The 26,725-nt window shown below is 42.2% G+C and overlaps 1 protein-coding gene across 4 annotated transcripts in view; it reads left to right on the top strand.

Annotated features, from left to right (window-relative positions):
- Positions 1-26,725, top strand: part of LOC119005768 (vacuolar protein sorting-associated protein 13B-like) — a 324,995-nt gene that overhangs the window by 143,976 nt on the left and 154,294 nt on the right. For 3 of the 4 annotated variants that reach the window (XR_005070578.1, XM_037073678.1, XM_037073679.1), the window contains exons 22-25: positions 1,403-1,536; positions 19,140-19,374; positions 20,726-20,943; positions 25,223-25,426. Coding sequence is in view for 3 of the 4 variants with exons in the window: in XM_037073678.1 (XP_036929573.1) it covers positions 1,403-1,536; positions 19,140-19,374; positions 20,726-20,943; positions 25,223-25,426 (791 nt within the window). In the remaining variant the exon portion in view is untranslated. Of the gene's footprint in view, positions 1-1,402; positions 1,537-19,139; positions 19,375-20,725; positions 20,944-21,866; positions 22,057-25,222; positions 25,427-26,725 lie in introns of those variants that run through there. The other variant, XM_037073680.1, reaches the window with a different exon arrangement.

The following is a 26,725-nucleotide window of genomic DNA, read 5'->3' as shown; positions in this document are numbered from 1 at the left end:
CATTGGCATTGGTTGTGTACGAGGCGCACATAAACAATGTAGCAGAGGAACAAGAATGAATGTGGAAATAAATACGATATGGATGGTTAAATGTACAAAATGTACATTGTGGTCAAAGTACTGTGCTTAATATGGTAGTGATGTCATGCTGATTGTATGCATCATGACAAATATAGTCTGTTTCATTGTCTCTGAATGCCAAAGGCACCTGGATGCTGCTGAGTGTGAGAAAATACTCCAAGAGAGTCCAGACATGATGATCTCGGACTTCTGTCTGTTTTCTGCTTTCTTCCACACACACACACGTGTGCAGGCACACACTTTACACACTTGCACCTGTAACCTTAGACGCTCAGCTGTACATACACACATACACACACACGCTTCCACCCACACGTTTTAGGCAGGTTGCCATGGCAGCCACAAACCAGGGTGAGTAACCATCCTTTTCACCCATTCCCCCAGCAACACACTTTTGTTGCCATGACAATTAATTTGGCTGTTTTAGCGATATTTGGGGGAATTGCGTATGAGGAGGCACGGTGATGCTGTGACATCACCGCTGTTTCATGACTGTGGGATAGGCCTGCTGAGCAAGGCAGACCTTTAAATCATGGAATATGTCTTAATGTGTCTTCAGAGAGACCCCCTTTCCCTCACCTCTGATGGCTTTAACATCCACAGACCGCAGGCTAACCTGGTTGAATGCGTGTTCCGTCGCCGTCTGTTTCTGCTCCGGCAACTCTCCCTTACACTGAGTTTCTCCTTTATCTGTCTGCCTTCTCACACAAGAACTGTCTCTTGAACTCTGAGGGTGTGTATGGACCTTCAAGCTCATACGGTCAGTGCAAAGGCTAGTGGGGGCTTGTTGCTGTGTGATTTGTGTGCTTGGCTGTTGCCATGAGTGTCAGCACAGACAATCGGCCTTCGTCTGGACCACAGAGGGACATTTCATGTCTAGGACTGTGTGCTTGTGTGTGTGCATGCATGCATTCTCTCAGTTCTCATAGTCTCCTCTCTGTAGGAGACAAGAAATCTGAGTGCCAACATTACATCACCTCAATGAAGTGTCACTTAAACATCATATAACATGATACTGTACAGTAAATGAAAATAACAGAGTTAAATTAAGGATGAATGCAGGACAGTACATTGTCTCACTGACCACATATTGAGTTTATATAATGCGTTACAGGGTGCCACAGTACTCCTGAGGTAAAGCAGTTACTTTTATTAACAGGAACAAAAGTTTAAAGTGGAATTTGCATTAATACTGGGTAGACATGGAACTGAAACATGAGGCTAAACCAGAACAACTGATTGTTTTAAAACAACTTTTCTTTAACAATCTATGAATCTAATGCATTTTGATATTTTGTTTTTCACATTTCTTCTTTCCCAGAATCGCGTCCCCTGTCCATCCCAATGAAGGTGATGCCTGACACCACAGCAGAGGATTCGTGGACAACCTCAGAGGAGAGAATGAAAGAGCTCATTGCCCATGCTTGGGATGCTGTTAAACGCCTTACTCTACAGGTACTGAATTGTGCATGTATACAAGATACCCATTTCCTCCCATTCATTTTTTTTTTCACCAAAAAAAAAAAAAACAAAACAAAAAAACAAAACACCACGTTCTGCATTGTTGATGTATTTTTCTGCTTGGGACACATCAGGATGTATTAGTGTGTGTGGTCAGATGTGTCCTCAACTCCCTTAACAAGTGGTTTGAGTGATCGGTTCACATTGTGTCTTGGTGGTCATTAACACTTGTATTCAGTCATGTCCTTGTGATTGAATTGCCAAAGACACATTTTAAAAACAAATTTAAACAAGGTCTAAATGTCTTGGCCTCTTAACTTCAACCTTGGGGTTCAAGCAACGGCATGGGTACCAACTTATTGTTCTTTGTCTTGACTCTATACAGAAGTTTTTGACACATCCAGGAGCAGCTGTACACAGTGCCATATCTACTTAAGAGACCATAAACCCTTCTCCCTGTCCCCCTTTGTCTCTCCTTTGTTATTTTAAAGCACTGGGGTTTAGCTTAGCCCAGCTTAAGCTCTCTCTGTGGTTGTGGCCATGTGGCTTCCAGGGACCTCTGTTAGCTGTTAGCCCATTAGCCTGTTCTACATACGGATACATACGTAACGTCTCATGTGCCTTTGTGGCGGACTGACTTTCTGGTTGACTGGCTGGCTTGGTGGATGTCCCTGTCCGTCTGTTTAAGTGTCTAACTGGATAGTTAAGTGCTCCCATTGTGTGGCTGCTCACTGCATCTTGACTGCACCAGTTAGCAGAGCCCACATCACAACCAGCCCCATCTGAAGTGCATCAGGAAGTGCTGACAACTCCCTGACAGGGCTCCAATTGATGCAGGAACGGGACGTCATGATGTATGCACATGTGTGTGTGTCTACGCAAATAGTGCTCAAGTGGTACGTTACTGATTGGGGCGTATGCATGTCTTTTGTGTTGTCTAGTGTGTTAGGTTCATTTATTACTGCTGGTCCACTGTGTGCAAACATTACTGTGAAGATGGTGACCACATTTACCCAGAGTATTAATTTTGTATTTTTGTTATCTAAATATCCTGGTTTTTGGTTTAGCCCTAGTAAACATCCAAACTGTTGTTAAAATACATCAGTTAGATTCATGTTCTCATGATGAGAGACCTGATCAGAATGCCTTAGATATCCTACAGATCACTGCACCATGGCGGTAGTCATTTACTGTCAGTTTTCTCCGTCAGCACACAGTCAGATTCAGGCTTGTGATGTCAACAGAATATCATCTCACAGATCATAACTTCACTGGATTCTATTGTTGTAAGTTTTGTGCCATCACAGAAGTTTTATCTCAACAAGTTTATTTGTTGCAGCAGGGAAGAGCAGGTAAACTAAATCATTCTTTAATTGGAATATGGCTCATAGGCACATTTCTGTGTGAATTTAAACAATACCCAGTAATGCAGAAGTCCAACAACAATTCTTAGTTCATCTTAATTCTTGTTGCTAGGACCACACAAACTGGTGTCAGTCAAACATGAAAGAAAGCATGACGCATGTTAATTAAAATAATGCTCCAAAGCCCAGGTCCCATGTCAGCCCGTTGAGCTGTTTACAGTTCTCCCACAAAAGTTAACTCAACCCTCTAATAGTTTGCTGAGCCCGTCATTGCCTCCACTTTTCTCTGTCCCCTTCGGCTGTGCGACTGGGACCACACCACATACTACAGCAGTAATTAGGAAACAGTCTGTCCTGTTGACATGGGAGTGGAAGCGGACCAAACCGAAAGACCCGACAGCTGGTACCCCGGGCCTTGGATATCCCCAAACTTAAACCACTCCATTTATTTTAGTGTGGTGTAAACAGAATACCTAATGGTTCTCACTTCTGCTGCACATGTGCCCAATTTGGCATGTGGGGCTTTCTCGTTTTTTTACAGTAGAGAGGCGACTACAAGGAAAGGTGGGGGAATGAGTTTGGGGGAGAGAATGCTACGAAAGTATTTATTATTCTACGGCTGCTGAGACCACTTAAGGCTGTTTAAACAGAATAGGGACACGTGATAGCTGGAGATAGTTTAAATTGGTTTTAAAAAATCTTAGTTCTGGTCTCACAAGCAGTCGTGATGCTTTGTCACTGTGAAATACGTTCTCTCCTACAAATTTGCAGGAGGCAATGGAGGTGCAGGTCTTTCAGAGATGCTAGACTGTGGGCTCATTTTAATAGGAGTAGGTAAGAAAATAATGATTATGGAGAAAGGAAAAGTTGCGGTAAGACAAGGTTCTTATTTTCAGCATATTGTCATTTGTTCCACTGGTGTCTGCAGTTCTCAAATAGCAAAGAACAATGAGAATAAAACTTTTTAATTTTAGTATCAGACAATTGGATCACACAGTGAAGTTGTTCAAGATCATCCCTTATCTTACCTCAAGGAACAGCTTAAACTCAAAAATCTGTGCAAGCAATTCTGTCCCACCGCACTTGGCATTTCATTACAGCATGACCCTATGCTTGAATATAGCTTATGTAATGTCGAAGACACATATCCCACTCAAAGTCTAAAACCAGAATAACAGCTGGAAAAAGCAGAACATGCACTGTTTCTATTTGTAGCTTTCTGTTCCGAAGTCATTCTTTACTCCATACTTGTCTTTTTCAATGACAGATACAGTTAGCATTGATTCCTGGTGATGTCCCGTCATGCATGGTTAGGGCACAGATTATTATCTGAATCCATGAGTGTCATGCTCTATCTGTAGCTGAGTGCTGCAACCAAACCCCAGAAATGATTCAGAGTCATGGTTCCTCTATGAATTGAAATCCAGTACATTCCTTTCTGTTTCAGTATGTAAGACCCCCTTCTCCTGTTTCTTCAATATGAGTGATTGGCAATATTCACCCTGCAACAAAAACAGCCATAACATTATTTGTGATCCATCCAAAGCCATCAAAGACCTTCATTTAGTCCCCTCAAGAAGCTGTCAATGATAAATACGGACAAGCAACTAATGTTGAAAACAGACTAGGCGGCTGGCTCAAAGAGAAATGGCTCAGTTTACACATAAAGCTGTGTGAATCACTGCTTGGACATAAAGGGCTTCCCACATTTTTAAACAGTAGTTGATTCATTTTGACATCCACAGGAATAATGAACTGAGGACTTGAACCATGGTGACATCCGTAACTTCTGTTCTATTTCATCTTTCCTGACTGCCAGAGCCAGTGCCCATCGCTGGATGACTTGTGACAACAGAGTCACAAGGAATCCCAAGTACCTACCACATAAGATTGAAGCAAATAAATAGCAAATGCTCCCACAGCAACTTATGCGCATGTTAGTCTTAAAATAAGGTGTGGTCAGACCGATTGATGGTGGACTCCTATCTTGAGGCAGCATGAAACCGCTGTGCTACAGACCAACAAAAAGTCATTGATGCAATATTTGTCCTGCTATTTAAAGGATGCATTATTCAGCTAGTAAGATGCGCCTACACGAGCCGGTTCACAACGTGCAATTTTCTGATTAGAGAGGCTGTTGTTTTAACATTTCAATGCATGCTGTGATGTCACTGTAACACATATTGCACAATCAAGTAGCAAGATTAAAGCTGAGGAAATAAACTCAGGATTAATCAGCTATGCGTCACGCTAAACTGTTTTACTGTATGAATCTGGACTCTGTGTGTGTTACCTGTTGACATGTAGAAAAAGACAGAACATAGATTAACAAGAAATTCTAGTGAAATCCTGAGTTTTAAATTTTCAGTGAAGAAAGGAGAGATACTTATATATTTTTCTGCTTTTGGAAGATTTCTGCAGGCAGTGCCATAGCACTGGCACGGCATGCCTCTTTTAAGTTTTTATGTTCTTGTGTATAGGAAGATACTTTGTAAAACAAAAGTCATGTTGACAGGGTTTTTGTTTGAAACATAGGTGGAAAATATACATTTAGCAACTATCTATATGTGAGGAAAAGGCCTGAGAGACAGACAGATGTGGATGTGGTAGAAAAGACATTGACAAAGATTGAAAGTGACAAATTCTTTGTCATACCATTGCAACAGCCATGGTGAGATCAGAGGGACGTACCATCCAAACTGAGCCCCTTAGGCCCAAGATGGTGTCTCCTTGACATTACGTACAGCACAGATCATCTGTGTCATGCCCACAATGAGGGAAAGAGAGAGCGTGTGATTCCCAGTGGAGGCAGCTAAGTTTTTGGTCATGCAAGGCTATAACATGTGTATGTGGTGTTATTTTAGTAGTCGCTTCAAATTAGGGCTGAAGGGCCATGCTGCAGTTGTCACCCTGGCCAGAGTGGCCTGGCACATCTTATGATGGCCACCTGCCCTCAGCCTTAGCATTTTGAACTTTTACTTTTTTCTCTCACTCCAGCTCATTGTGTTACTCTCTGAATGCAGTCCAGCTACTACTAAACTCCTCACTTTGCCTCCTATGTTCTTACCTCTTGTGTCCTTCTCTGTCCCCTGGGTTTCTGTCCCTGCTTATTTCCTGCCTATGTCAGCCCCCATACCCTTACCCCTTTTCAGCCTGTCATCTAACCTTCTCGCCTTCCGGTTCTCCCAGAGGACACCCATGTTCTCTCTGGGCCCTGATAATAATTGCAAGTGATCAGGATGGTGATTCTATTTCAGGAATTCTGCAATAATTCCTTCTATTTAACACATTAATGTGTTCAGGGCTGGCAAAGAAGAACGTTGCTACCAAAACTGAAATGGGATCTGCTGAAACAGAGAGACCGTTGCCATGGAAAAATGAAGTAACACTGCTCCCTGCAGCTGCCATGCATTAATGAATAGGATATTTTTGAGAGAGAGAGAGAAAGAGGAGAAACTTCAGTGGAGTAGAAAAGATAAAGTGTTGGAAAGGAGATGGATGTTGAGATGCGAGGAGGGAGGAAGAAAAAAATGGGCAGAAGGGGAGTTTGAAGGCAGGAGGAAGGGGAGAGCAAGAGATAGAAAGGAGGATTATGTATCCTGTATGTTTGGTGTGGCTCAGATCGAGCTTGCCAGATGGTTTCCATGAACAGGATCTGACCCCCGGCTGGAGCGCCTTTTGCAGGCACATTACTTCATCCTCTGCCCCCCTCCCCTATCCTATCATCCCTCCACTCAACACCTCATCCTCCCTGTCTGTCAGATCCAACAGTTTTCCAAATGATTTGCAAATACAAGTTCAATTTTGTGCCACTTGAAACACTTTGTTTCTTTATGGATTGGGGTAAGACATGGTGAACTTAACAAATGTGACAGTCATGTCTCAAGCCCTGAGGATCCCATCTAAATCATTTGCATTTATTATGAGAGATGCTGTGATCTGTTGGACTTTTTTCAGTTCTGATCCGAGTTTTTTTATTACCCTGTCTGCCCTGTCTGCCTTTAGTTGTTACCTGAATTGGGATATCCACCGATATCAACCTACCAATTGGTGCTATTCTAGCACTTAGCACAACGTGTACCCTTCATCTTTCTTTTGCCAATTGACTCATGTTACTTTACAGCTGGTGTATCGTCCTGCCAAGCTCAGCATGTGAGTCTAACTCACTTAATTGTGGAAAACAAAAAAAATATGGGGACACAAAATATTGAGACCCTGCAGTGTTGGTAGGTACTTTGCATCTCTAATTCAGTGAAATGCAAATGTAAATACACTATCAATGCATCCAAAGGATGCAGCATATTTTTTACCTGATAATGCTACACTGTGAACAACAAATCCATGTTTTGATAGTACTAAAATAAAACACACTTCTAAACATCTATGTGTATGCGCATCATCTCAATAATCATGACATGCTACTTTCTGCTGCAATAAGACCAATCATGGATACAGATTTTATTTCAGCAGCGTCATTCATGCCAGGCTGCTGGCAACGCTGTCAGACGAGGGCTGACATTTTGGTGCAAATTGCAGCTTCTCTCATAAGTTAACCACCATCCAATGACCTTCCAATCGTCAGTGTGCCAGCTAATATAAAACTATATTTAATGCTTACTAATGCTTCCCCTTATTTATAATTCCTCAGTGAAATGTTATCCCTGTGCGTTTTTTAACTTTTTTTTTTGGTTGATCCTGTTTTTGTAATGCACACTGACTCACAGACTTTCAGAGGGGAGTAGTTGATGTGACTTTGTTATGTCTTCAGATTTGGCATGTTAGTTTTTATTTTGTTTGGTTTATTTGTTTTTTAATTCATTTAGATATCTGTGAATCTAAGTGTAATTTCAGTAATATAGCATTAGACATAAGTCCAACACTGCAATCAGGCAGAAATCACAAACATTATTGGGGACCCACTCAATTTACAGGTATGAGCACTTATCTTTGTACAACTATTTGATTAGTTATTGATTATTATTGTGCCTTATTTTGGCTATGATCTTAAATTATGCAGTTTTATACACATTATTTATAATGTATACCAATTATGATGGTGGAATCTGGATCTGTTAGTGGATCCCTGATAATATCCAATGAGTGAATTACATCAGTATATAGGCACCCTATACTGATAATGTATTGGATCGGCCCAAAGTTACGATTAATTTATTATGATGAATCTCATCAAATAGCTCAAGCCAAGGATATGGCTCATAATCTACCCACTAAGTAGGAAAGGCCCTAAAACCCCTAAAAGACGCCTAAATTAGGACAATTCAGTCATTCAGTTAATCTGTAATTACCCTTTTAAAGCAAAAGCTTGTCACAAACTCCCCAGTACTTTCTCTAACAGGTCCTCTGAATATTTATTAATATTCTATTTCAAATATGTTATTCTTGTTGAAGACACATCCACCTACACTGACCGGCCAAAAACAGGGTCACAATCTCTGATATTTTGTTGGACTGCCTTTAGCTTTGATAACTGCACACTTTCGCCATGGCATCAGTAAGCTTACGCAATGTCACATTTATTTCCATTCAGAGTTGCAATCATTTTTTTGCCAAGATCTTGTATTGATCATTGGAAAGTCGGGCCACTGCATAAAGTCTTCTCCAGCACATCCCAAAGATTCTCAATGAGATACTCTGAATGAAATACTCTTACTTTCACTATTAAACATTGCCCTTGGTTATACTGTTGATTTTTTACAATTTGATTTCACCAGACATTTAAGTGATCTCCGATCACGATCACACAAGATTTATTTTCGACCACACTTCTTTCTCAGAGACAATGGTTCACCACCATCCTTTCAGGTTTTAATAATGCATTGGGCAGGTGCCATAATTTGACCATTAATTTTCAACTCTTGTGGATCTGTGTTCTAGCATACCATGTTGCAAAACAAAACTTGTTTTTGATTAGGCTGAGACTGAGATAAAATTTAAGTGCTTGGCACATGGTTGTTTATCTCTAAGTGCTTGTATTAAAGCTTGCAGTTCTTAGTTGTCTGATAGAAAGCCAGGTAGTGATTGGCTGTTGTGTGAACAGAAAGAGGGGTAAAGCTAAGAGCAGGGCACAGTGTGTTTCTCATGTCAGTGAGTTTCCACAGATATCTCCACACAGACAGCAGTTTGGGTAGAAAGAGAGAAGGAAGAACAGAGATGGGGATACAGCAGAAGCAATGAACGAACATGAATTACAGAGTGAGAGAAAGGGTATACAATCTCTCCTGATTCTCTCTGGTATCGCCTGATCTAAGTCAAGACCGCACAGTCGATGTGTCATTAGCTGTTTACCGGGTGAGAACACTATGTTTGTGTGTATCTGTGTGCACATGCTGACGGGAGCGCTCATGTGCATGTGTGGCCAGAGTCCCATTCCATCATCTGCTGCTGTGTCAATACGCTGATGACCTCACAGCTATTATAGACGCACACACATATTTGACCCTCTCACTGGACTGAACTGGAAAAGTGCTTACCGGGATCCTCTTGTGTCTGTAACCTCTTGAACCTCAGAGGCCCAGAGACCTGGAACTGATTTTCATTAGGATAAAAACTCACAGCAGCTACAATATCAGGATTGGAATGTTCTAAAAATTGTCAGGGAGAAATGATGGTGGGTTTCACCCTGATCTTCTGGAAGTGTTTTGGAAAGCATGGTGGAGGTGAATCTGGTTAAATTGTTGGAGCATGCATCCACCCTTTGTCTTGGGACAAGGGGGGAAGCTGTGCCAAACATAGGTCAAATCAGATCAGCTGAGGTTCAGAGCAGCCCAGTTTGGCCTACTTGATTCGGTCACACTGCATAAATCAATAGTGGTGAAAATTTGCCAGAGTTAGCCAATAAAAGCTCTTTTCATCTGCAGTCCATCACCATCCCATCCAACTTGGCCAACTATTACATACTGCATAACATAATTGCAGCAACCTCAACTCACTTCAGCTGGCCCAGAGAAAAATTGTCTGGCCATACCACTACTGTAGATAAACCAAGCCAAGCCTATTTCTTACATCTGAACAAACTGCAGTCCAGCCTGCTTACCATTAGTCTTTTTTTATGCGAGGGCTTTTGTCTAAACTCTCGGCTGTACCGTGAATTTGCATGACATGTTGTCTGATCTTAAAACTCAGGCCATTCCAGTCAAATTCACCCCTTTCCAAATTAACAGGTAGTCTCTAAGACACTCCATCCTTGTTGTCCTTTGGAGTGGCCACCCCCTGGACTCCATCTGTAGTGGCTCACCGTGCGGGGGTAGTGGAGGTGTGATTGTTTGAGATCAGGGGTGAGAGCAGCCGAGGCAGACCAGGCCAGCCGCACTCCTAAGGCCACTGCTGGATCAATAAACGCAGCGATCAAAGTCGCAATTAACCCACCGCGCTAACACAAACAGCTGGGCCAGCAGAAACAAACAAAGCCTTCATGTCACCTAAAGCGTTTATTTTTGCAGATTTCCACCTCAGCTAGGGAGACCTCCAGCGCTTGTCAGCTTCTGTAAGCAGTGTTAGAAGAGAGGAATGCAGGGCCACAGGGATGGCTGACTGCCTGGCCGTGCTGCTGTGCCAGGCCACGAGCTTATTGCTTGCGGTGGCATGTGGGTGAGACCTAGCCTATCTGTTGTCAGGAGGCATCATGCTTAGATGCCTTTCTCGCAGACATCAGAGGAGAGGGCTGCTTTCTGAGGTTGCAGGAAAAACTTAATTTGTGTATATCCATGAACCACAACACACATCTGCACAGTGTCATCTTCAGATACACACATTAATCATGTTAATTTACAGGGAGACACTATTTACACTGTTTTTTACTCTATTTACTATTACACTCACAATTCCAAATGTGTTTCTGGACAGAGCTGAATGCAGGAGGATGTGCAGGAGAAGGGGTAGCAGAAGGTTAACAGTGGGTGGGGTATCCAGAGGGAGGGTCGGGGGGGGGGGGGGGTTGTGCTCTGTGGACCTTCTGTTCATCTGACCGGCCACTTATGAAACACAGTGTCCCGTCTGGTGCAGGAACAGGAAGATTACATTTGGAGAGGTATCAGGTTTTTAAAAACAAAGGGATATGTTTTCCGTTTGCTGCCGATTTCTCCGCTGAGATTTTTCTGTTCCAGAGTTGCAAATGTTTTCACCCGGGATGCTGGGAGGGTGTTTCTAATTTCCTCTCCTCTATCTCTGGGTGATTTCCTGTGTGTCGTGGTTTGCTTATTGTGCGTGTGTAAAGTGCGCGTGCAGTCGAGAAAATGAGGGAAAAATGTGTCAGAAGATACGTACGTGAGTGTGCAAGTGTGTATGTGTTTCACATGTTGTGGGGTCGCTCCACAGAGAGGTGATCTTGGCCCACAGGGTTTGTGCTGTGCTGTGCTGAGGTCTGTGCAGAGCTGGAGCCTCCAAGTTTCTCTTCCCTGCAGTGATTTGAAAACAATGAGCCTAACAGCGGATCTGACCACAGCGCCACAGGACAAATTTCTGACACATAGTTCACTGCCTGGGTCCAAGTTAGATGACTGTGACAGAGATTGTGTTTAGCGCTGTCAGAATTGCGCAGAAAGACGGCCGTGCTAAGAGGGCACTGCATATCATACCATCTTTACATAGTGCAGTCACAAAGTAAATTAATAAGTCAAAAGAGGTATCTCTCTCATACCTTGAACACCACTTGTGCTTCAAGACATTTGTTAAAACACTGTCCATAGTGTATAATCCGAGTTGTTTAGCATTAATAGCTAATATTCCAGATCTCTCTTTCAGACAAGGCAAATCTTTCTACCTTTGCTGCAATCTCATGGCTCATTTCTGAAACATTTAACTGTACTTCTAAGAATGACTATCTAAGAATAATGTACTCTATGCTGAAGTTGCTATTCAGAGGAGACAGGCTGTCCTCCATCTAACTCACCGTTCTGTCATTTACTGGCGAGGCACGGCGGATCCTAAGAGCCTCCTGTGGTTATATAGGCCATTTCCACATGGCCCCAGCCTTTTAAAGCCTAAGTGTGTTTGGCCCTCAGCTTCCTCTCTATTAGAAACTGCTCTGCTGGAACCAGATAAACCATCTTCACAAAGACCCAAGAGAGAAATGCTACAAAGACAGATCATACACATGCAGTGCTGCTCAGAAGAGGAGGAAGTAAGGGACACTTTTCGGGGGTATCAAGACTGAAAGATTTGAAACAGGGTGCACACATGTGGCTGGATTGTGAACGCTATCTGATGGCACGGGGAAGTGATCAGGAATTAAACTGAGAAGAACTTGCTGCAAAAAATGAAACAATCCCATAATTAGAACTCTGTGATGTGACGCCAGGCAGGGATGAGAAGGAAGACAAAAATGTGTCTTTAGGCATCTTACCATTTAATCAGAGTACTGTCCAAATGGATATGGATGGTTTCATTTTTTTTTTTTAAATCATTCAAGCTTTTTTTCCCCCATCAGTCTCTTTTCTAATAGTATTTATTTACTCCTTATAGCATATTTTGGCTTCCTGATCCAGGATCCAGATTGAATTAGACTCCAAGTGATTGTAGATCAAAGTGTAAGAAGATCCTTGTTCATTTAGAGGCCTAAGAGGAAGGGATCAAGGCCTAAGTCTCAGGATAAGCAGTGGTCACCTTCTAAATAACCAGGCTGTCACTCAAAAACTACTCGCGCTCCCATTCTCTTAGCCTGTGGACCTTTTTATTGAAACCTTCGTTCTTCAGTGTGCACACAGAGAATAGTATATTAGGCTACATGATTTCCTATATTATTTCAAGCTAGTCTCTTTCCACTAAAGGCTGTGTACTGTTAGATCTCTCACTCTCATCTCTGAATGTGCCAGCCAGATAACGATTTTTTTCCGCATACCGAGGATGTACTGATGAAAGGCAGCAATGGGTAAACTGCATCTCTATCAAAATTTAAGTACAAACACACACTCAGTCTTTGCTCAGTCTCTGATTGCGTGCCAAACAGCAGTATCCTCGCTACTCTCTGTAAATCATGTTGAAGGGGAGTCTCCTATCAGCCCAGCTTTTGGAGGTCTTTTGTGGTGATTTCACCCTCAGGGCAAACACGAGAGGCAGAGGAGGCGGAGGAGGAGGAGAAAGGAAACAGCAGCCAGCTCGTTGGGCTGAACTAATTCAACACCCAGCAGTAATACACGGAGAAATAACCTTATAACTTCAGCAGGGTTGTATAACAGAGTTCACTGCTGTTGCAGGTGCCATCCTTCAGAGGAAGTGGTAAGCACAGCGCCAAGCCTCAACAAGGATATTAAAAAGAGATGGAGGGAGTGTTTTTTGTTTTTTTTTCTCAGAGCAGCACTTGTTTGAAGAAAAAGAAGACGGGGGTGTTAACTCAGGTGTCTTGGCTTGAGGCCATCGGGTTTATTTATTTAGCTATTGTTTTACTTTTTCATTCTGCATTTAATGACTGATGACTGCAGTTGGAAGGCCATATGATCTGTAAATTTGTGTGTGTGTTCAGGTTTGCATGTAATGTATGGAAACCTGTAAGTACACATATAATTTATGTGTATGTGCGCGCTTTTGTGAATGTGTAAGTATGTCATCTGATCATGTTTTCACAGTAAAATCCCGGCACGTGCAGCCTCATAAGGAGTTGATTGGCTTCAGTCTTTTTTTTTCAACAGAGATTTCCTGGTCAAAATTGAGGAGAAAAAAAAAGTGTTTCCGCTGTTTTTGAAGTATATTAATAGCGTGTGCTGCGAGTGTTACACCCTGGCCCCGAATACACACACAGACACACACTCACATTGTCCCTCAGTCTTTTTCCTGAATGAATCTGTTATTAGAGCTAGTGGGTAACTGAAGCGCAATCCCATGCGGCTGACAGTTAACTCTATTTGTTATGTTTAATGATTTAGTTTCACTTTGACAGGACATGATGTCATTGTACAAAAGGAATAAAGAACTGTGGCTTTTTGACTCCTCTTTTCCCCAGTGAACCTTTCATAATGACGTATACGCCAATGAACACACCTGCCGTTCTTGAACTTCTAACAGTAGGCTTCAACTTGGATCCAAATCTATATGGTTAAGCTCCAAAAACCCCTCCAGAACCCTGCACTGTATTTACTGTTTGTTGTACCTGAGTCATTTCCAGAGGCCGTCTATCTGTCATCTTTTGCTGCAGTTTTATTCCACATTACCCTAAACCCCACAGAGGGTGAAGTTGTGTAACAGATATTCCACACTGCAATTATACTTCTGGCTTTCAGATATTATTTGTGCCCATTTCTATTTTTAAATTCATTTCAGAACTTTCCTTTTGCTTCACTTGGAAAAGTTGCCTTTCCACGGGTCTACCCTAACAGAAAATAAATTTTCACTATCCTATTACGCATAGAAATTGAATTTAGTTTGCTGAGCCTTGTGAGTCTCATGCTGCAAATGTGACCCTTTGCCTCCCATGCATGTGAGAGATTGAACTGAGCTTTAGGTCAGCCTGGCATACCTGTTAGTTTCCTGTCCTGTCATAGGACATTGTGCATGCTTTTTCCCTTTCACACACATATACCCACAAACATACACAAAGCTGGCATGCCCATCAGCTCACAGTAGGATGACATTGTCAGAAAGGCTAACAGATTTCCATGCTGTGTTTATTGGAATGTTACAAAGCTGTAAAACACAATTGTGTGGAATACCAAATGTGACCCTGCACAACCTCAGGTGAACTCTTACACCTGAACATACTCTTACTTTCTGCTTTGACATGTTAGGACACAGAACGTAGAGGTTTTTTTTTGCAGCGTATGCAACCATTTCATAATGCAGAATACAAACACTGGATCCATCTCCTCTCACCCCTCCTCTAGGGTTTTCTGTCCACCCCATGCTCCGATCACAACATCTCTACACAGACTTTCCACCATGAATCAATGCATGGTCATGGTGAGAGACCTTGGACACTGACAACCATGCCTCAGCAGAGAGACAGTCAAAAGGACAGAGGCATGGGTGGGTTTGCTGATGGAAGGATATAGAGTTGGTCGGGGAGAAGAGCTGTCAATGGTTTTGGCAGTAGTCGAAGCAGTGATGCATATGGGACATTGTGACCTCAGACTATTTCTCTCTTTAGATTTGTCAGCGCTGCTCAGCACTGCCAGTGCTCCCTCTCTCGCCTTTTGTTAGCCCTGCCGTCTTTGTTTGGATACTGTATGCCTGTCTTCTTGTGTTTGTGTGTGTGTGTGTGAGTCACAGCTCAAACATGAGACCACAGGAGGGGGAGCCTTGGAGAGGTCCGCAAGGTTAACCAAGGTGACCTGCTAGCAGTAACCCAGAGAACAGCTAGATAGCCAGTGGGTTCTCATGGGGTCCACGTTTCTAGAAGGGTCACATAGCACAGAACCAGAATGGACATTTACTTTTTCTGTCATTATGTTGGACTAATGACTGCCTGTGTGCATGAATTGTTGCCAGAATGTTGAATTGTGACTAGTGGTTGGCTGCGACTGAGAAAGGAGAAGGTTTCCATGGTCAGGACATCATGTCACCTTAAATCCATTCAACTGGAAGGCATGTTGTATGTTCCTGTTTCCTGCGTCTCATTTAGTGTTCACAAGGGACCAGAAAGTGTCAACTCTGCAAAATGGGGCATTTTTAAAACATTCTCTTTTTCTCTCATGAACAATAGCACTTATTTCAAGAACACATTTCTGGCACATTTATCCCATTATTGTCTATCACTTGAGATCCAAATGAAGATTAAGGATTCCTAAACATTTTCTATTATTAAGATAACAAATGATTGTGCAGCCTTGGCAGAGGCATGCTCTCTCTGACTCTGTCAACTTCTCATTACTTTTGAACTTGCCATATTTGTCTTGGAACTTCAGCCAGTAAGAGTGTTGCCTCCTGGAGTAGATTTAGATCATCAAGTAGTTTGTTCATGGACTGTCTGGTTCCTCGGACCTTAGTACAATTTAAACCAGACACTGACAAGATATTTGTCTAACATCACAGTTATCCATCTGCGTGGTATGTCATCATCATACCACTTCTCTGTCTGTTTCGTCCTGTCTTCCTTCTTCCAGCGACAGTTCCATAGTCAGATATATATCTGCGACTGCATTCTCTGGTTCCACGTACATTAACTACCAAGTTCATTGTCGTTCTAATCTACCCCGCTGACCTAAACTCTCTCACTCAAAAGTAAAGCTTAACTTCTTAACTTTATTCACCACCCTTTCCTTCAGACAGACTCTTGCACTGTTGCCATTGTGAATTGGAACGTGTTTGTTTCTATGTTTTTTGTGGCTTTTATTAGCGGGGGGGGGGGGGTTACTAAAGATTAGTTTTGTATCACCCAGATTTAGAACTGACAGGCCATTTACTTTTCCATTACATACTTAGGCCCTTTGAAGTATTTTCAACCTCTTTTGCCATAGTGTAAACATGTAGAAACAGTGGTCGCTACGCCCATAGAGTGCCGTTCAATTGTTCAACTTTTTCCTCTCTTGTCATCTGTGAGATGTTATCTGATTATTGTCAGTATTTTTCACTGTGTGATGTGGCAAGTCTATAGCTACCATACACTTGACATCATCTTTGGTTTTGTGTTGCCATGGGGAGCAACAGCAAAGCATTTAAAGTCAAAGTGTACAACATTAAGGGGTATTGCACTATGTTTTATTTTACGCACTCACACTAGCAAGTATGGTGGGCACTTATACAGTAGGTGCCCACTACTAGTTGCCTTGTTGTAGACCAAGAAAGATTTCTAAATACATTCTCTTGTTACACAACCTACTCTACCGAAAAAAAATCATCTCGTCCTTTCTCAAACTCTGCTGAAATATTTGTTCTCTATTATTAGTCTTAAAATGATTTGCCAATAATCAAACTCTTGATGGAAACACTTGATAGGAAATAATCGATGGCAATTTGATAATGCCTTCATTATTCTAGCAATTTATTAAACACATAAACATACAGTGCAAGCATTTCCCGGGAACATTTTCCTAAATCGGATTAGTGCTTGTTTTTTTTTTTTTTTCAGTTTCATATGAATCTTATTTGGTTACTTTGTTTATTTAGATGGTTGTTGAGCCAAGCAGTTAGTATAAAGACTTCACTCTGACATGCTAAAAAATAATAATTGATATTCCAGTATGGTAGAAGACGCCATTAATAAACTCTCAATAAGTGACTGCCATTTCTCCTGGGCTCTCCTTACTGTGACCTTATGGTCTTCATGCTGACACACCCAGTTATTGAGTAAGGGCCATTAACCGTGCCATTGCTCCAAAAAAAAAAAAAAAAAAAAATGGTGGTTGAGGAATAGCCTGAGCTGAAGAAGAAATAATGTGTAATAATGTGAAGTATGACTAAACCAAGATGTCCAGCAGGAGAGCATTAGCCCCAGGCAGTGAGCTCAAGGTGCAGACCAGAGTCAAAGTGTTAAACCCAGCGGTTTCCGTGTGTCTGCCTGCTTTACAGCTTAACCCTGTTAAGATCTGCAGCAGACCAGGCAGTGTCAATGGATTTTCTTCCTGCGTGTCGGCTCTTAAAAAAGGCCAAAGACTTATGTGTCAGTGTGCAAAAGTGTTCCAATTTCAAACCCCCCTTTGAAGAGTAATCAAAAGAGGAAGCAGCGCGAGATGAATTTGTAACCATATCTATCCCCCTTTCTCCTTCTTTCTTTCTTTTTCTCTATTTCCCTCTAATGTCTCTTAGTCTTTTTCACAGTTTCTGCTGCTCCTGCTCTCTCATCAGAGCTTGGATAACTGGCCTCCATACATATGTCTTTCGGAGGCTCCCGAACATTTGTGTTTGCAATATAAGCACAGGTTGTGCTTATATTGCAAAGTGCATATGCAAAACTATGTGTGTGTGGTACACTGAACATATTACTGTGTAAAGGCGCCCAGTCATCAAGCAGAACAGCTCTCTGACTGACAAACGCACACACACTTTCACACAGATTATCTTGGCAGCACCTGCCGTCTGCCCCCTGGACCCTGGACTCCTCTCCTTTCTGTTAACGGCTCTTTTAAATCAGAGCAGCCCCGGTGTAATGGAAAAAAGGCACTGCTCGTACACTTGCTGGCTACTGGTTACTGACCTAATGGCTTGTAAATTTAGCTTTTTTGGTGGAGAGAAATATGTGTGACATAATGTAGCCGAAAGTGGTCCTTTAACTAGACTTCAAAAGTGAATCAGGTTCAAGATTTAACTGACTAAAGTCCCTAAAAAGTTGTAAAAGGTGTTTAGTTTCCTAGTTATGGAATTTCATATTGGTTTTAAAGGAGCATTCACAGTCTCACATTTACTTTGCAAAGTTTTTTGAAGGCCTGTCCTACTACCCAGAGCATGAATCTTAGATACATAATATTACAATCATGTTCCTTTGATATTGCTAAACGCTGTATTGTAGGCAACTGCACCTGTCTCAGTTTCTTGGAGACATTTCACCTCTCATTCAAGAGGCTTCTTCAGTTCCATCTAACTGGAGGGGAGTTGCAGGCATTTAAACATGTGGGAGCATCCTCACAGAGCAGTTGGGGCCACTTGTATGTCTATGAGTGGTTCAGGTGAAAGTAATCAAGGCTCTGCTATCAAGAGTTAAATAATCCATCTACGTCAAACTTGAGGGTCCATCTCCATCACCACCTACGATGCAGTGCACAGTTCCATCCCCAGACAGCTTAACAACCATTAACACCTGGGCTCACCTAGCCTTAGCAGCCCACATGCTGGTTGGGTCAACAGCCCACAAGTGGACACTGAGGACACTCCCACACAGAGTTGAAAAGCCTGCAACTCCCCTCCAGTTAGTTAGAACTAAAGAAAACTCTTGGATGAGAGGCGAAGTCCAGTTGCTTACGATACAGCACTTACAACTATCATGACCTGGATTACGGAGAACATTCACCAACAAGTCCTTTAATATTATAATACATAATAAAGTTAATCATGGGCATCATGCAGAACAGCATGCATGACTTAATATGGGATGGACAGTTTCCATTTTTTAAATCAAGGAAAGGTTTATTAAGCATGTCCAGTCTTTTCCAGCAACACCCAGCGCTTTGCACTCACTCTTTCTTATGCAATCCAAGTCCTCTAAATTTGGCACAAGGTAACTCCCCTTGAGCACTTGGACCATGGGCTGCTCACTGAAAGTCATACAGGGGAGGCCAAGACAGGTGGGTGATTAGTGATCAAGCGATACAGAATTGATTAACGTGTGTCTTTTATTTTTATTCCTCTCTCCAGTTGGAGTTGCAGTCATGCTGTGTGTTCCTGCCTAATGACAGCCTCCCGTCTCCGAGCACCATCATTTGCGGTGACATTCCCGGCACTGTCCGTAGCTGGTACCACAACCAGGCCTCCATGCCAGGCACTCTGGTAGTCTGCCTGCCACAGATTAGTGTCCTCAGTGCTGGCCACAAGTACATGGAACCACTGCAGGAGCTCCCCTTCGTGGTCTCCAAGCCCATCTTGGAGGAAGGTAAGTTTTCATACTGTATCTAATGAGATCAACTTTAATTAGAATGTTTCAAATGCGGGGACAAGAGAACACACCCAGGTACACAGTGAGAACACCCAATGACCTGGTGTCAGAAAGATTGATGCAAAAGTCTAAATGAGAAAACAAAATACTACACCCTGGAAAACAATGACGGTGATTGGTTCATAGGTTAAAAATGGGAGTCCTGGGTAATAAATTTCAATAGGTGGGAGAAATGTACTTTACTTTATTGCAAATGAATTTGCTTTTATTGATAATTGAAATAAATGGTTTCATGATATTAATAGGCTGCATAATGTGAATTCATCATCATTATAGCCGTTTCAACACTGAGCAACCTTTGACCCACTACCACTCATTTACCATGACAAAAGACAAACAAACTTAAGTAGAGCGACTTTGAGAGATAGATCTTGCACATGTGGTGTGCACACCTGGTACAGTTGACATAAGCAACACTCGGGTGAGCAGTGTTTTCTCTTGAGAAGGAGAAAAAAGGGGCCACTCTTCTTTTTTTACTCCCTCTTCTTCAATGACATCAGGCATACAGATTTCAGAAACTGAGGAGAAAGGAAAACAACAGCAAAAACTGTGACATCAGCATACTTGTCAATGTTGCCGTTAAAATTAACAACCCATGCCTTTAGTAATTCATTCCTACTCTTTGAAAAGCTCTTCATCTCTCATTTTGAATGCTCCTTCCCACAGTGCATGGGAAATGCGCTCTTCATGGCCCTGTGCTAGTGATCAAGTTCCCCTTTTCTTTAAGATGGTTCTACCAGGGTTGGCAAGCTCACAAGTTCAAGCTCTCTCAATGTGGCATCTTGTCTCAGATCCACAGATTTAGAGACAGTCATTTTCCAGTTTGTTTTGATGGGATCCTCTGCCTGCTTAGTGGCTATGGAGTATTGTTTTTGAGACAGGATACTGCTGCTTAGTGCATCTTTAAAGCTTCCTCATTCCATGGGCTGTAAAGTAATGGGTTTTGAATTTAAAGGTAAGCGAAAGGAATATTCTAAGGCTTTGTCAAGACTGCAGGTTGATTTGTTTTTCAAATTACATCATTAAAACAAGCTGTCCACACTATTAGTGATCAGTTTGGATTTGTGTTTCCTAGTAACAGCATGGACGAGCCTATTTAAGTTGATGTGCTTCTATCACTCTGGATTTGAATAATTAATTTGCAAAAGACACTTTGACATCCAATTTGACCAGCCAGAATCGGAATCGTCTTTCCACCATAATCACCAAACAACAAAAGCTTGCAAAAATTGCATTTTGTGTGTGTTTTTGTTTTGTTTTTAATCATTCCTCTCATTTCTCCCACCAGGTGATGCCTTCCCATGGACGGTTAGCTTAAGTCAGTTCAGTGTGTACACACTGCTGGGGCAGCAGCGAAGCCTGAGCCTTTTGGAGCCTATGGGCTGTACCTCCACACTGGCCGTCACATCCCATAAGCTGCAGAGCTGCTCTGAAGGAAGGAACTCCTTTGTAGTCTGCCTCCATGTTGATCTGCAGCCCATCCACGTCAAGTGCTCCAACCCTCAGGTCAGTCAGACAGTGCCGGATCTCACAAAGTAGTCATCAGATTTGCATGTATATTTATACAAATCATCCCGTTGTAAACTTTGTTGAAATATGAACACACGAACCCTGGCATGAAAATCTGGTCTCTGCATGATTTTCTGATATAGACTGACTTCAATAAATAAACTGCCTCATCTTCTTACCTAGTATAATTTTGAATGAAATGGAAGTGTAAACAAGAGAGTGTTGCCTTGTTTGTTTTGGCCAAACATTCTGAGGTCTGAATGAAGGAGAGTGGAGAAATGCAAGACTCATCATCATTGTTTTACAATGTGTTATTATATTTTGGTGAGAGCATAATGAATATGGACAGATTGGAAATGGAACATGTTTGTCTCCCACTTGAGTCCCTATGTTGATTTTCATTGCACTGTTGCAGCACTATAATCACATCTACATGTACCATTACACATGTTTTGTTTTTTCACAATTGAATTAGCTGTATTGAATTAGGCTCCTCTGTAAACACTTAATTGGGGCGACCTTTTGAGTGGTCGCACTGTTAAACGTCTTCGACCACAGTGATGAGCTATGGTGATATTGAGGAGAATTGGTACCAGAAACAAACGAAAGGCCTTAATCTGTTAGTGGTGAAAACTTTCCCAGAGATGAGGCAGGCTGGTCGTTTATTGAGGGAAAGTTTATTTTCTTCCTTCTTCTGTGTTCTCCCTTTCAAATGGAGCGCCTGTGTCTGGCAAAGCTGGGAAGGCTTATTGAGATTATATGATGAGTCATTATTAATTTATGGGTCCAATGAAACCTTCTCTTCTCTTCTCTTCTCTTCTCTTCTCTTCTCTTCTCTTCTCTTCTCTTCTCTTCTCTTCTCTTCTCTTCTCTTCTCTTCTCTTCTTTCCCACCTGTTCATCTCTACTCTTTGTCTGTAGATTATAACCTAATACTGAACCATTTCAAGTCATGCAGCAGCACTTTGAGAAATGCTGCCAGAGTGACCCCACCCTCCCCAGAACAAAAGAGACCTCACACCAGTTACTGCTTTTTGTAATTAGTATTGCCATTTGCGATTGTTGATGCAGATGGGGGTATCAGATAGCTGTGCTGTCGCTGCAGCGTGAGTTAGCCCCGACACAGTTAGTGGAGAACGTTTGGGTGGTTGGTATTTGAAAATCAATCATTATCGCACTAATTTTAAGATACTAATGCGTTTAAAGTCAACAAATAAAACCAACAAGTTTTGCTTCTTAACTTCTCTGGGCATTTCAGCAGCATTTTTGTGACGTTAAATCAGATTTTCCATAACATTAGATGGATTACTTCATGGCACAAACACAGGTATTTTTAGAGACTGGGGTGAAACGGCCAAGCCTTTTGAGAGTTTTTAGTCAACTTTGTTCTATGTTTTTACATGTAGCCACACAACGGATATTTGGCTTTGATGTTTAAAAGCGCAAGGGCCTTGGTCATTTTTGTAATTCTGAAGTGACTGTGCACATGAACAGGCAAGTTTCTGAATGGTTTATTGAGGCTCAGTAAATAATAGGGTGCAACTGCAGCTAAGATAGGAAGTGAGGTAAGTGTCTTTGAAAGGGTGATAAAAACATTAGGAGTAAAATAAGGGATCAGCAGCACTAAAAGAGAGTGAGAGAAAAAGGGACCATGGCAAGCAAGGATACAGTTGCATGCTCACACATGTGTACATACATAATATGTGCACATTAGCGTTGATACATGTTACCAACACGTTTGTTTCTTCTTAACGCAGAACACCCAAGGTGAATCGTCACATCTCGGAACACTTAATGGAAAGCCACACACAGACACACACACTTGTGCCAATAAAGTCACTTCTAGATGAGTCAAGTCCTAGTTACATAGGTTAGAGAGTTGATTTATTGTCAGTATAATACAGTCAGTCTGTTCACCAGCATCATTACCCTGTTCCCTTTACACTTCCTTTCACTTATACAGTATCAAGTGACTTTTACCTCATCAGGACCACCTTGAAATCAGCAGACACATGCAAACCGACACTGCCACAGTTTGCTTTGACCTTTGACATCTGTACAGTAATTCAGGTACCACACATGCACACACACACAAACACACACATACAGAAACATATGTACACATTTCCACTCTCATACACCCCACATACTCATGTTTTTGAAGTTTCTATATAAACTTTGCTTAGATAAAGGCACACGAACGCTCACCATCTGCATGCTCTCCCATCTTTCATCTGTATGTTTTTATGAATGACTGCAGAAGCCTCTGTTCAGTCTCCAGTTTGTACTACTGCAGCCTAGCAGGCCTCCTGATCTGCAGATGACAGGTCTTTGGAGAACTGAGCTCTCCAAATGTTGTGCTCACTTCCACAACTCACGAAATGTGGCATGTGTACTGTGAGCTCATGTAATCGTGCAAGTAAGTTTGTGCGTGCGTGCGTGCATGTGTGAGTGTGTGTGTGTGCATGTGTGTGCGTGCGAGCGTGCGTGCATGTGTGCATGTGTGTGTGCCCTCTGGTCTGACAGCAGTAGCTGAGTTGAACCAACTGACCCTTCTTTCCACTAATCTGGGATATTATGAACAGGAAGTAGAGATTGGATGGAGCAAATGGCAGAAGGAAGATAAGAGATGAAGGAAAAGAAGGATAGAGTGTCTTAAGAATGGTGAGAAGGACAAATGAGATATGAGGGTTAGATGACATGAATGGGGTTGCAGAGAAATGAACTAAAAATCTGACCATGAAAGCAGGGACAGAGACTGAACTCCAGAGGACATGTAACAACACTTCTCAGCCTTTTCTTTTCTCCTCTGCTCGGCATTCTTTACCCTGTTCCTCCACATCTGCTGCTGAGTGCAGTAGGCCTTGTTGTGCTTGGTTGGACTTCCAGGCCCCAACCTCTCAGAGAAGAGAGCACAGAGCCGTGCCTCCTCTGTCGGCAGCGCAGTTCACTTGGGTATGGCAGACAGCTGTTGGCCCCGTCCCTGGACGGCTGCTGGATCGGCATTAGCAGCTCTTCCTGGACATGTTTGAAATGGCCCAGCTGTAATGTATTGTGCTGCTTTTCATTTGATTTATGCTTATTTATGGAAGGCCTCCCTGTAATGTGTGCGCTAACAGGCATGCATGTGTGTGAGTGAGCAACAGCGAGTAAAAATGTGCTCGGAGTAGAGGGTGCTCTCATGTGTCTGTGCACCTTTACTTTTGAGGGACCCTCAGTGCTGGGGCAGGGGGGTTAGTTGGCTGCAAAAGCGAAGCATTTGAAATCCAGAAATTAGCTCACTGCGAAAGAGCGTCACTTTTCTCCCTTTCTTTCCCTCTCTTTACTCCAAAGAACACTGACTGAATGCATGAATAACTGAAAGCATCACATCACATTCCCCTGCCGTCCCCTCATGTTTTCCACTCTTGTTTTTGGCTTTGTTGTTGTTTAAGGCTGAGGCCTCTTTTCATGTGAACACATGATAAATAGTTGAGAACACTTGACGCTGAGCCTTCAGTTTTTCCTAACCGTGGTGAGTTTTTGCAAGGGAAATTGATGACACAACTTAACTTTCCTCTGTGGGTGTTTCTTTGGAAGTTTTGTTGTTATGGATAACAAATTTGTACAGTGGAGCACGTGTATGAGCATGCTGTGCCCTTCAAATAATCATCCATTAAAATAGAAACATGAACACATACGTTTGACATCACTTTTGTGAAATAAGGCCTCTCTGAATGACAAGTACAAAGTCTAAAAGAGTGCCCAGTTGGAAAGTGAAAGAAATGGGAATGGATAGTGGTCCATTTTTGGCTAATATTTCCTCTTTCTCTCTTTGGTTTTCTCTCAACTTTAACTAGGTTTAGTGTCACATAACTACAAAGCTGCCAAGCCAAATCACGGTAATGGCCTCAGAAGTCAGAACTACATGAGAACTCCCCAGTGCAGCTGTTTGAGTCAGACCTTGGCAAAAATACATTTGAATCTGGTTTCATATATTAAGCCTGCTTGTGGTGTGTTAGGTTTATCTTTTAAGGCACTCAGTTGCCACAGTAAACTTCATGTATTGAAAGAGTATTCAACTGCATTGCCATGTTCTAAGCTGTATGTCTGCTGCATGTATCGTGAGAAAGATCAGACATAGATTGATTGACAGGAGAATCCTGCATATAGCTTATGCTTACATCAGACTACACTGCACCAATCAGTGTACATGTGTACGTATACAATTCCATTAAAATACTGTATCAAGCATTGCGATCTGAGTTCCTCTTCTCTGCTTCTCTGTCACTCTCCAGGTTCAGCTATTGTACGAGCTCCTCCTCAGCTGGAGCTCTACATGGGCTCGTCTCCAGAGGCACGGCATCTTGCGTCAGACCTCCAGCATTCCAGAGCCCCCCGCTAGTGCTGCTCCATCCTCCCCGGTGCGCAGCAGTGCTGGCACCGCCCTACCAGACACCAGCACCTGCAGCCCCTCTGCAGATTTTGGTTCCCCCACAGAGGTTTGTTTTGCTCACCCAGCTACACATTTCATTTGGTCAGGTTTTATTAACTGTGAGCACCAGGAATCTTTACATCTAAGTTTCTGTTTCAATCAGTCAGCTATATGTGTACGTTATTTTACACTGCTCTTGCTCTTTCTACCACAATATACATCTCAGTATCAGGCATTTTTTAGCGTTTTTGTCATCGAGTGCGTTTTTACTTGCATCACTCCTTTCATGTTGTGCTACTTGATTAATAAGAGGCCTAATGACTTTACCCTGCCAGCACTCAAATATGAGCTTTTTTCTTTCCCCCCCCCCAATCTTAGATGCTATGAGTCATGCAATAACATGTGCCATGTAAGCCTTTGTTGTATACATGATTCTGCTGCTGATCTATGTGATTTATGTTTTTAAGTGCAAATATATTATTTTTTATTGGAATGAGTAGTTGAGTCAGTGCTAACACGTGCAGTTTGTGTAAAAAAAATCTGTTTTGTTTGGAAAGGATTTTGAAAGCTGGAAAAAATCAGTGCTTGCCTTTCATTCATTATTTTTTCTTACCCAGAGCAGATACTTCAGATAGGCTGTGAGCTCTGTTTGATTTGTGCAAGCTGCAGCTTGATTGAGTATAAACCTGCCTCTTAATTTGGGGAAAACAATAACCTGTATTTACATTTCTCACTCAGATAAAATATCAAACCCAGAGAATGAAGTATGAAGTGTAGCGGTGCATGAAGGCATGTGCAAAGCCAATGGAAAACTTAGAGTCAGAGTTTTAAAGGAGCAACAACAAATGTTGAGTGTTATTTTTCCCTTTGTCTTTTCCTCGGCTTAGATAACGTGGCTGGAGTTTGTTCTCCTTTTGAATACAGTAGCAGCATCAGCAACTAGCTAGGGGTCTATGGCCATGGGGCCTCTGTCTCCAGGGGCTTGTGTAATATGTAGGTGCATGTTTGTGTGAAGTAGGATGCATAAAAATGATTTTGTTGGTCAGTGTTTCTATAGAAACCAGCCTAGAATTTATTTTTCTTTGACCACCAGGGCCCCTTGAATCACCCCTGGGATTGAAGTGGGTCTGTGTGTGGAAAAAAAAAGTGTCTGATATTCTGTTGTGCAACTGCATCTGCATGCGTTTCTGTACTGTCAACTTGTGTGTGTGTTGTTGTGTAATTTGTGGATCCACAGAAGGGGCAGCAGTTTGGTATGGCAGTGGAGGCCCAACGGTATAGTGCACCTATAACAAGGCCACAGAGGCCCCTGACAGCCCACTTGTCACTGTTTACCTAAGTACAAACACTGGTAGAAGTGTTTAGT

Source organism: Acanthopagrus latus, chromosome 17 (assembly GCF_904848185.1).
Source record: "Acanthopagrus latus isolate v.2019 chromosome 17, fAcaLat1.1, whole genome shotgun sequence".
Lineage (NCBI taxonomy): Eukaryota > Metazoa > Chordata > Actinopteri > Spariformes > Sparidae > Acanthopagrus > Acanthopagrus latus.
The sequence above is the reverse complement of the archived record's forward strand: the minus strand, read 5'-3'. Positions and strand labels throughout refer to the sequence as shown.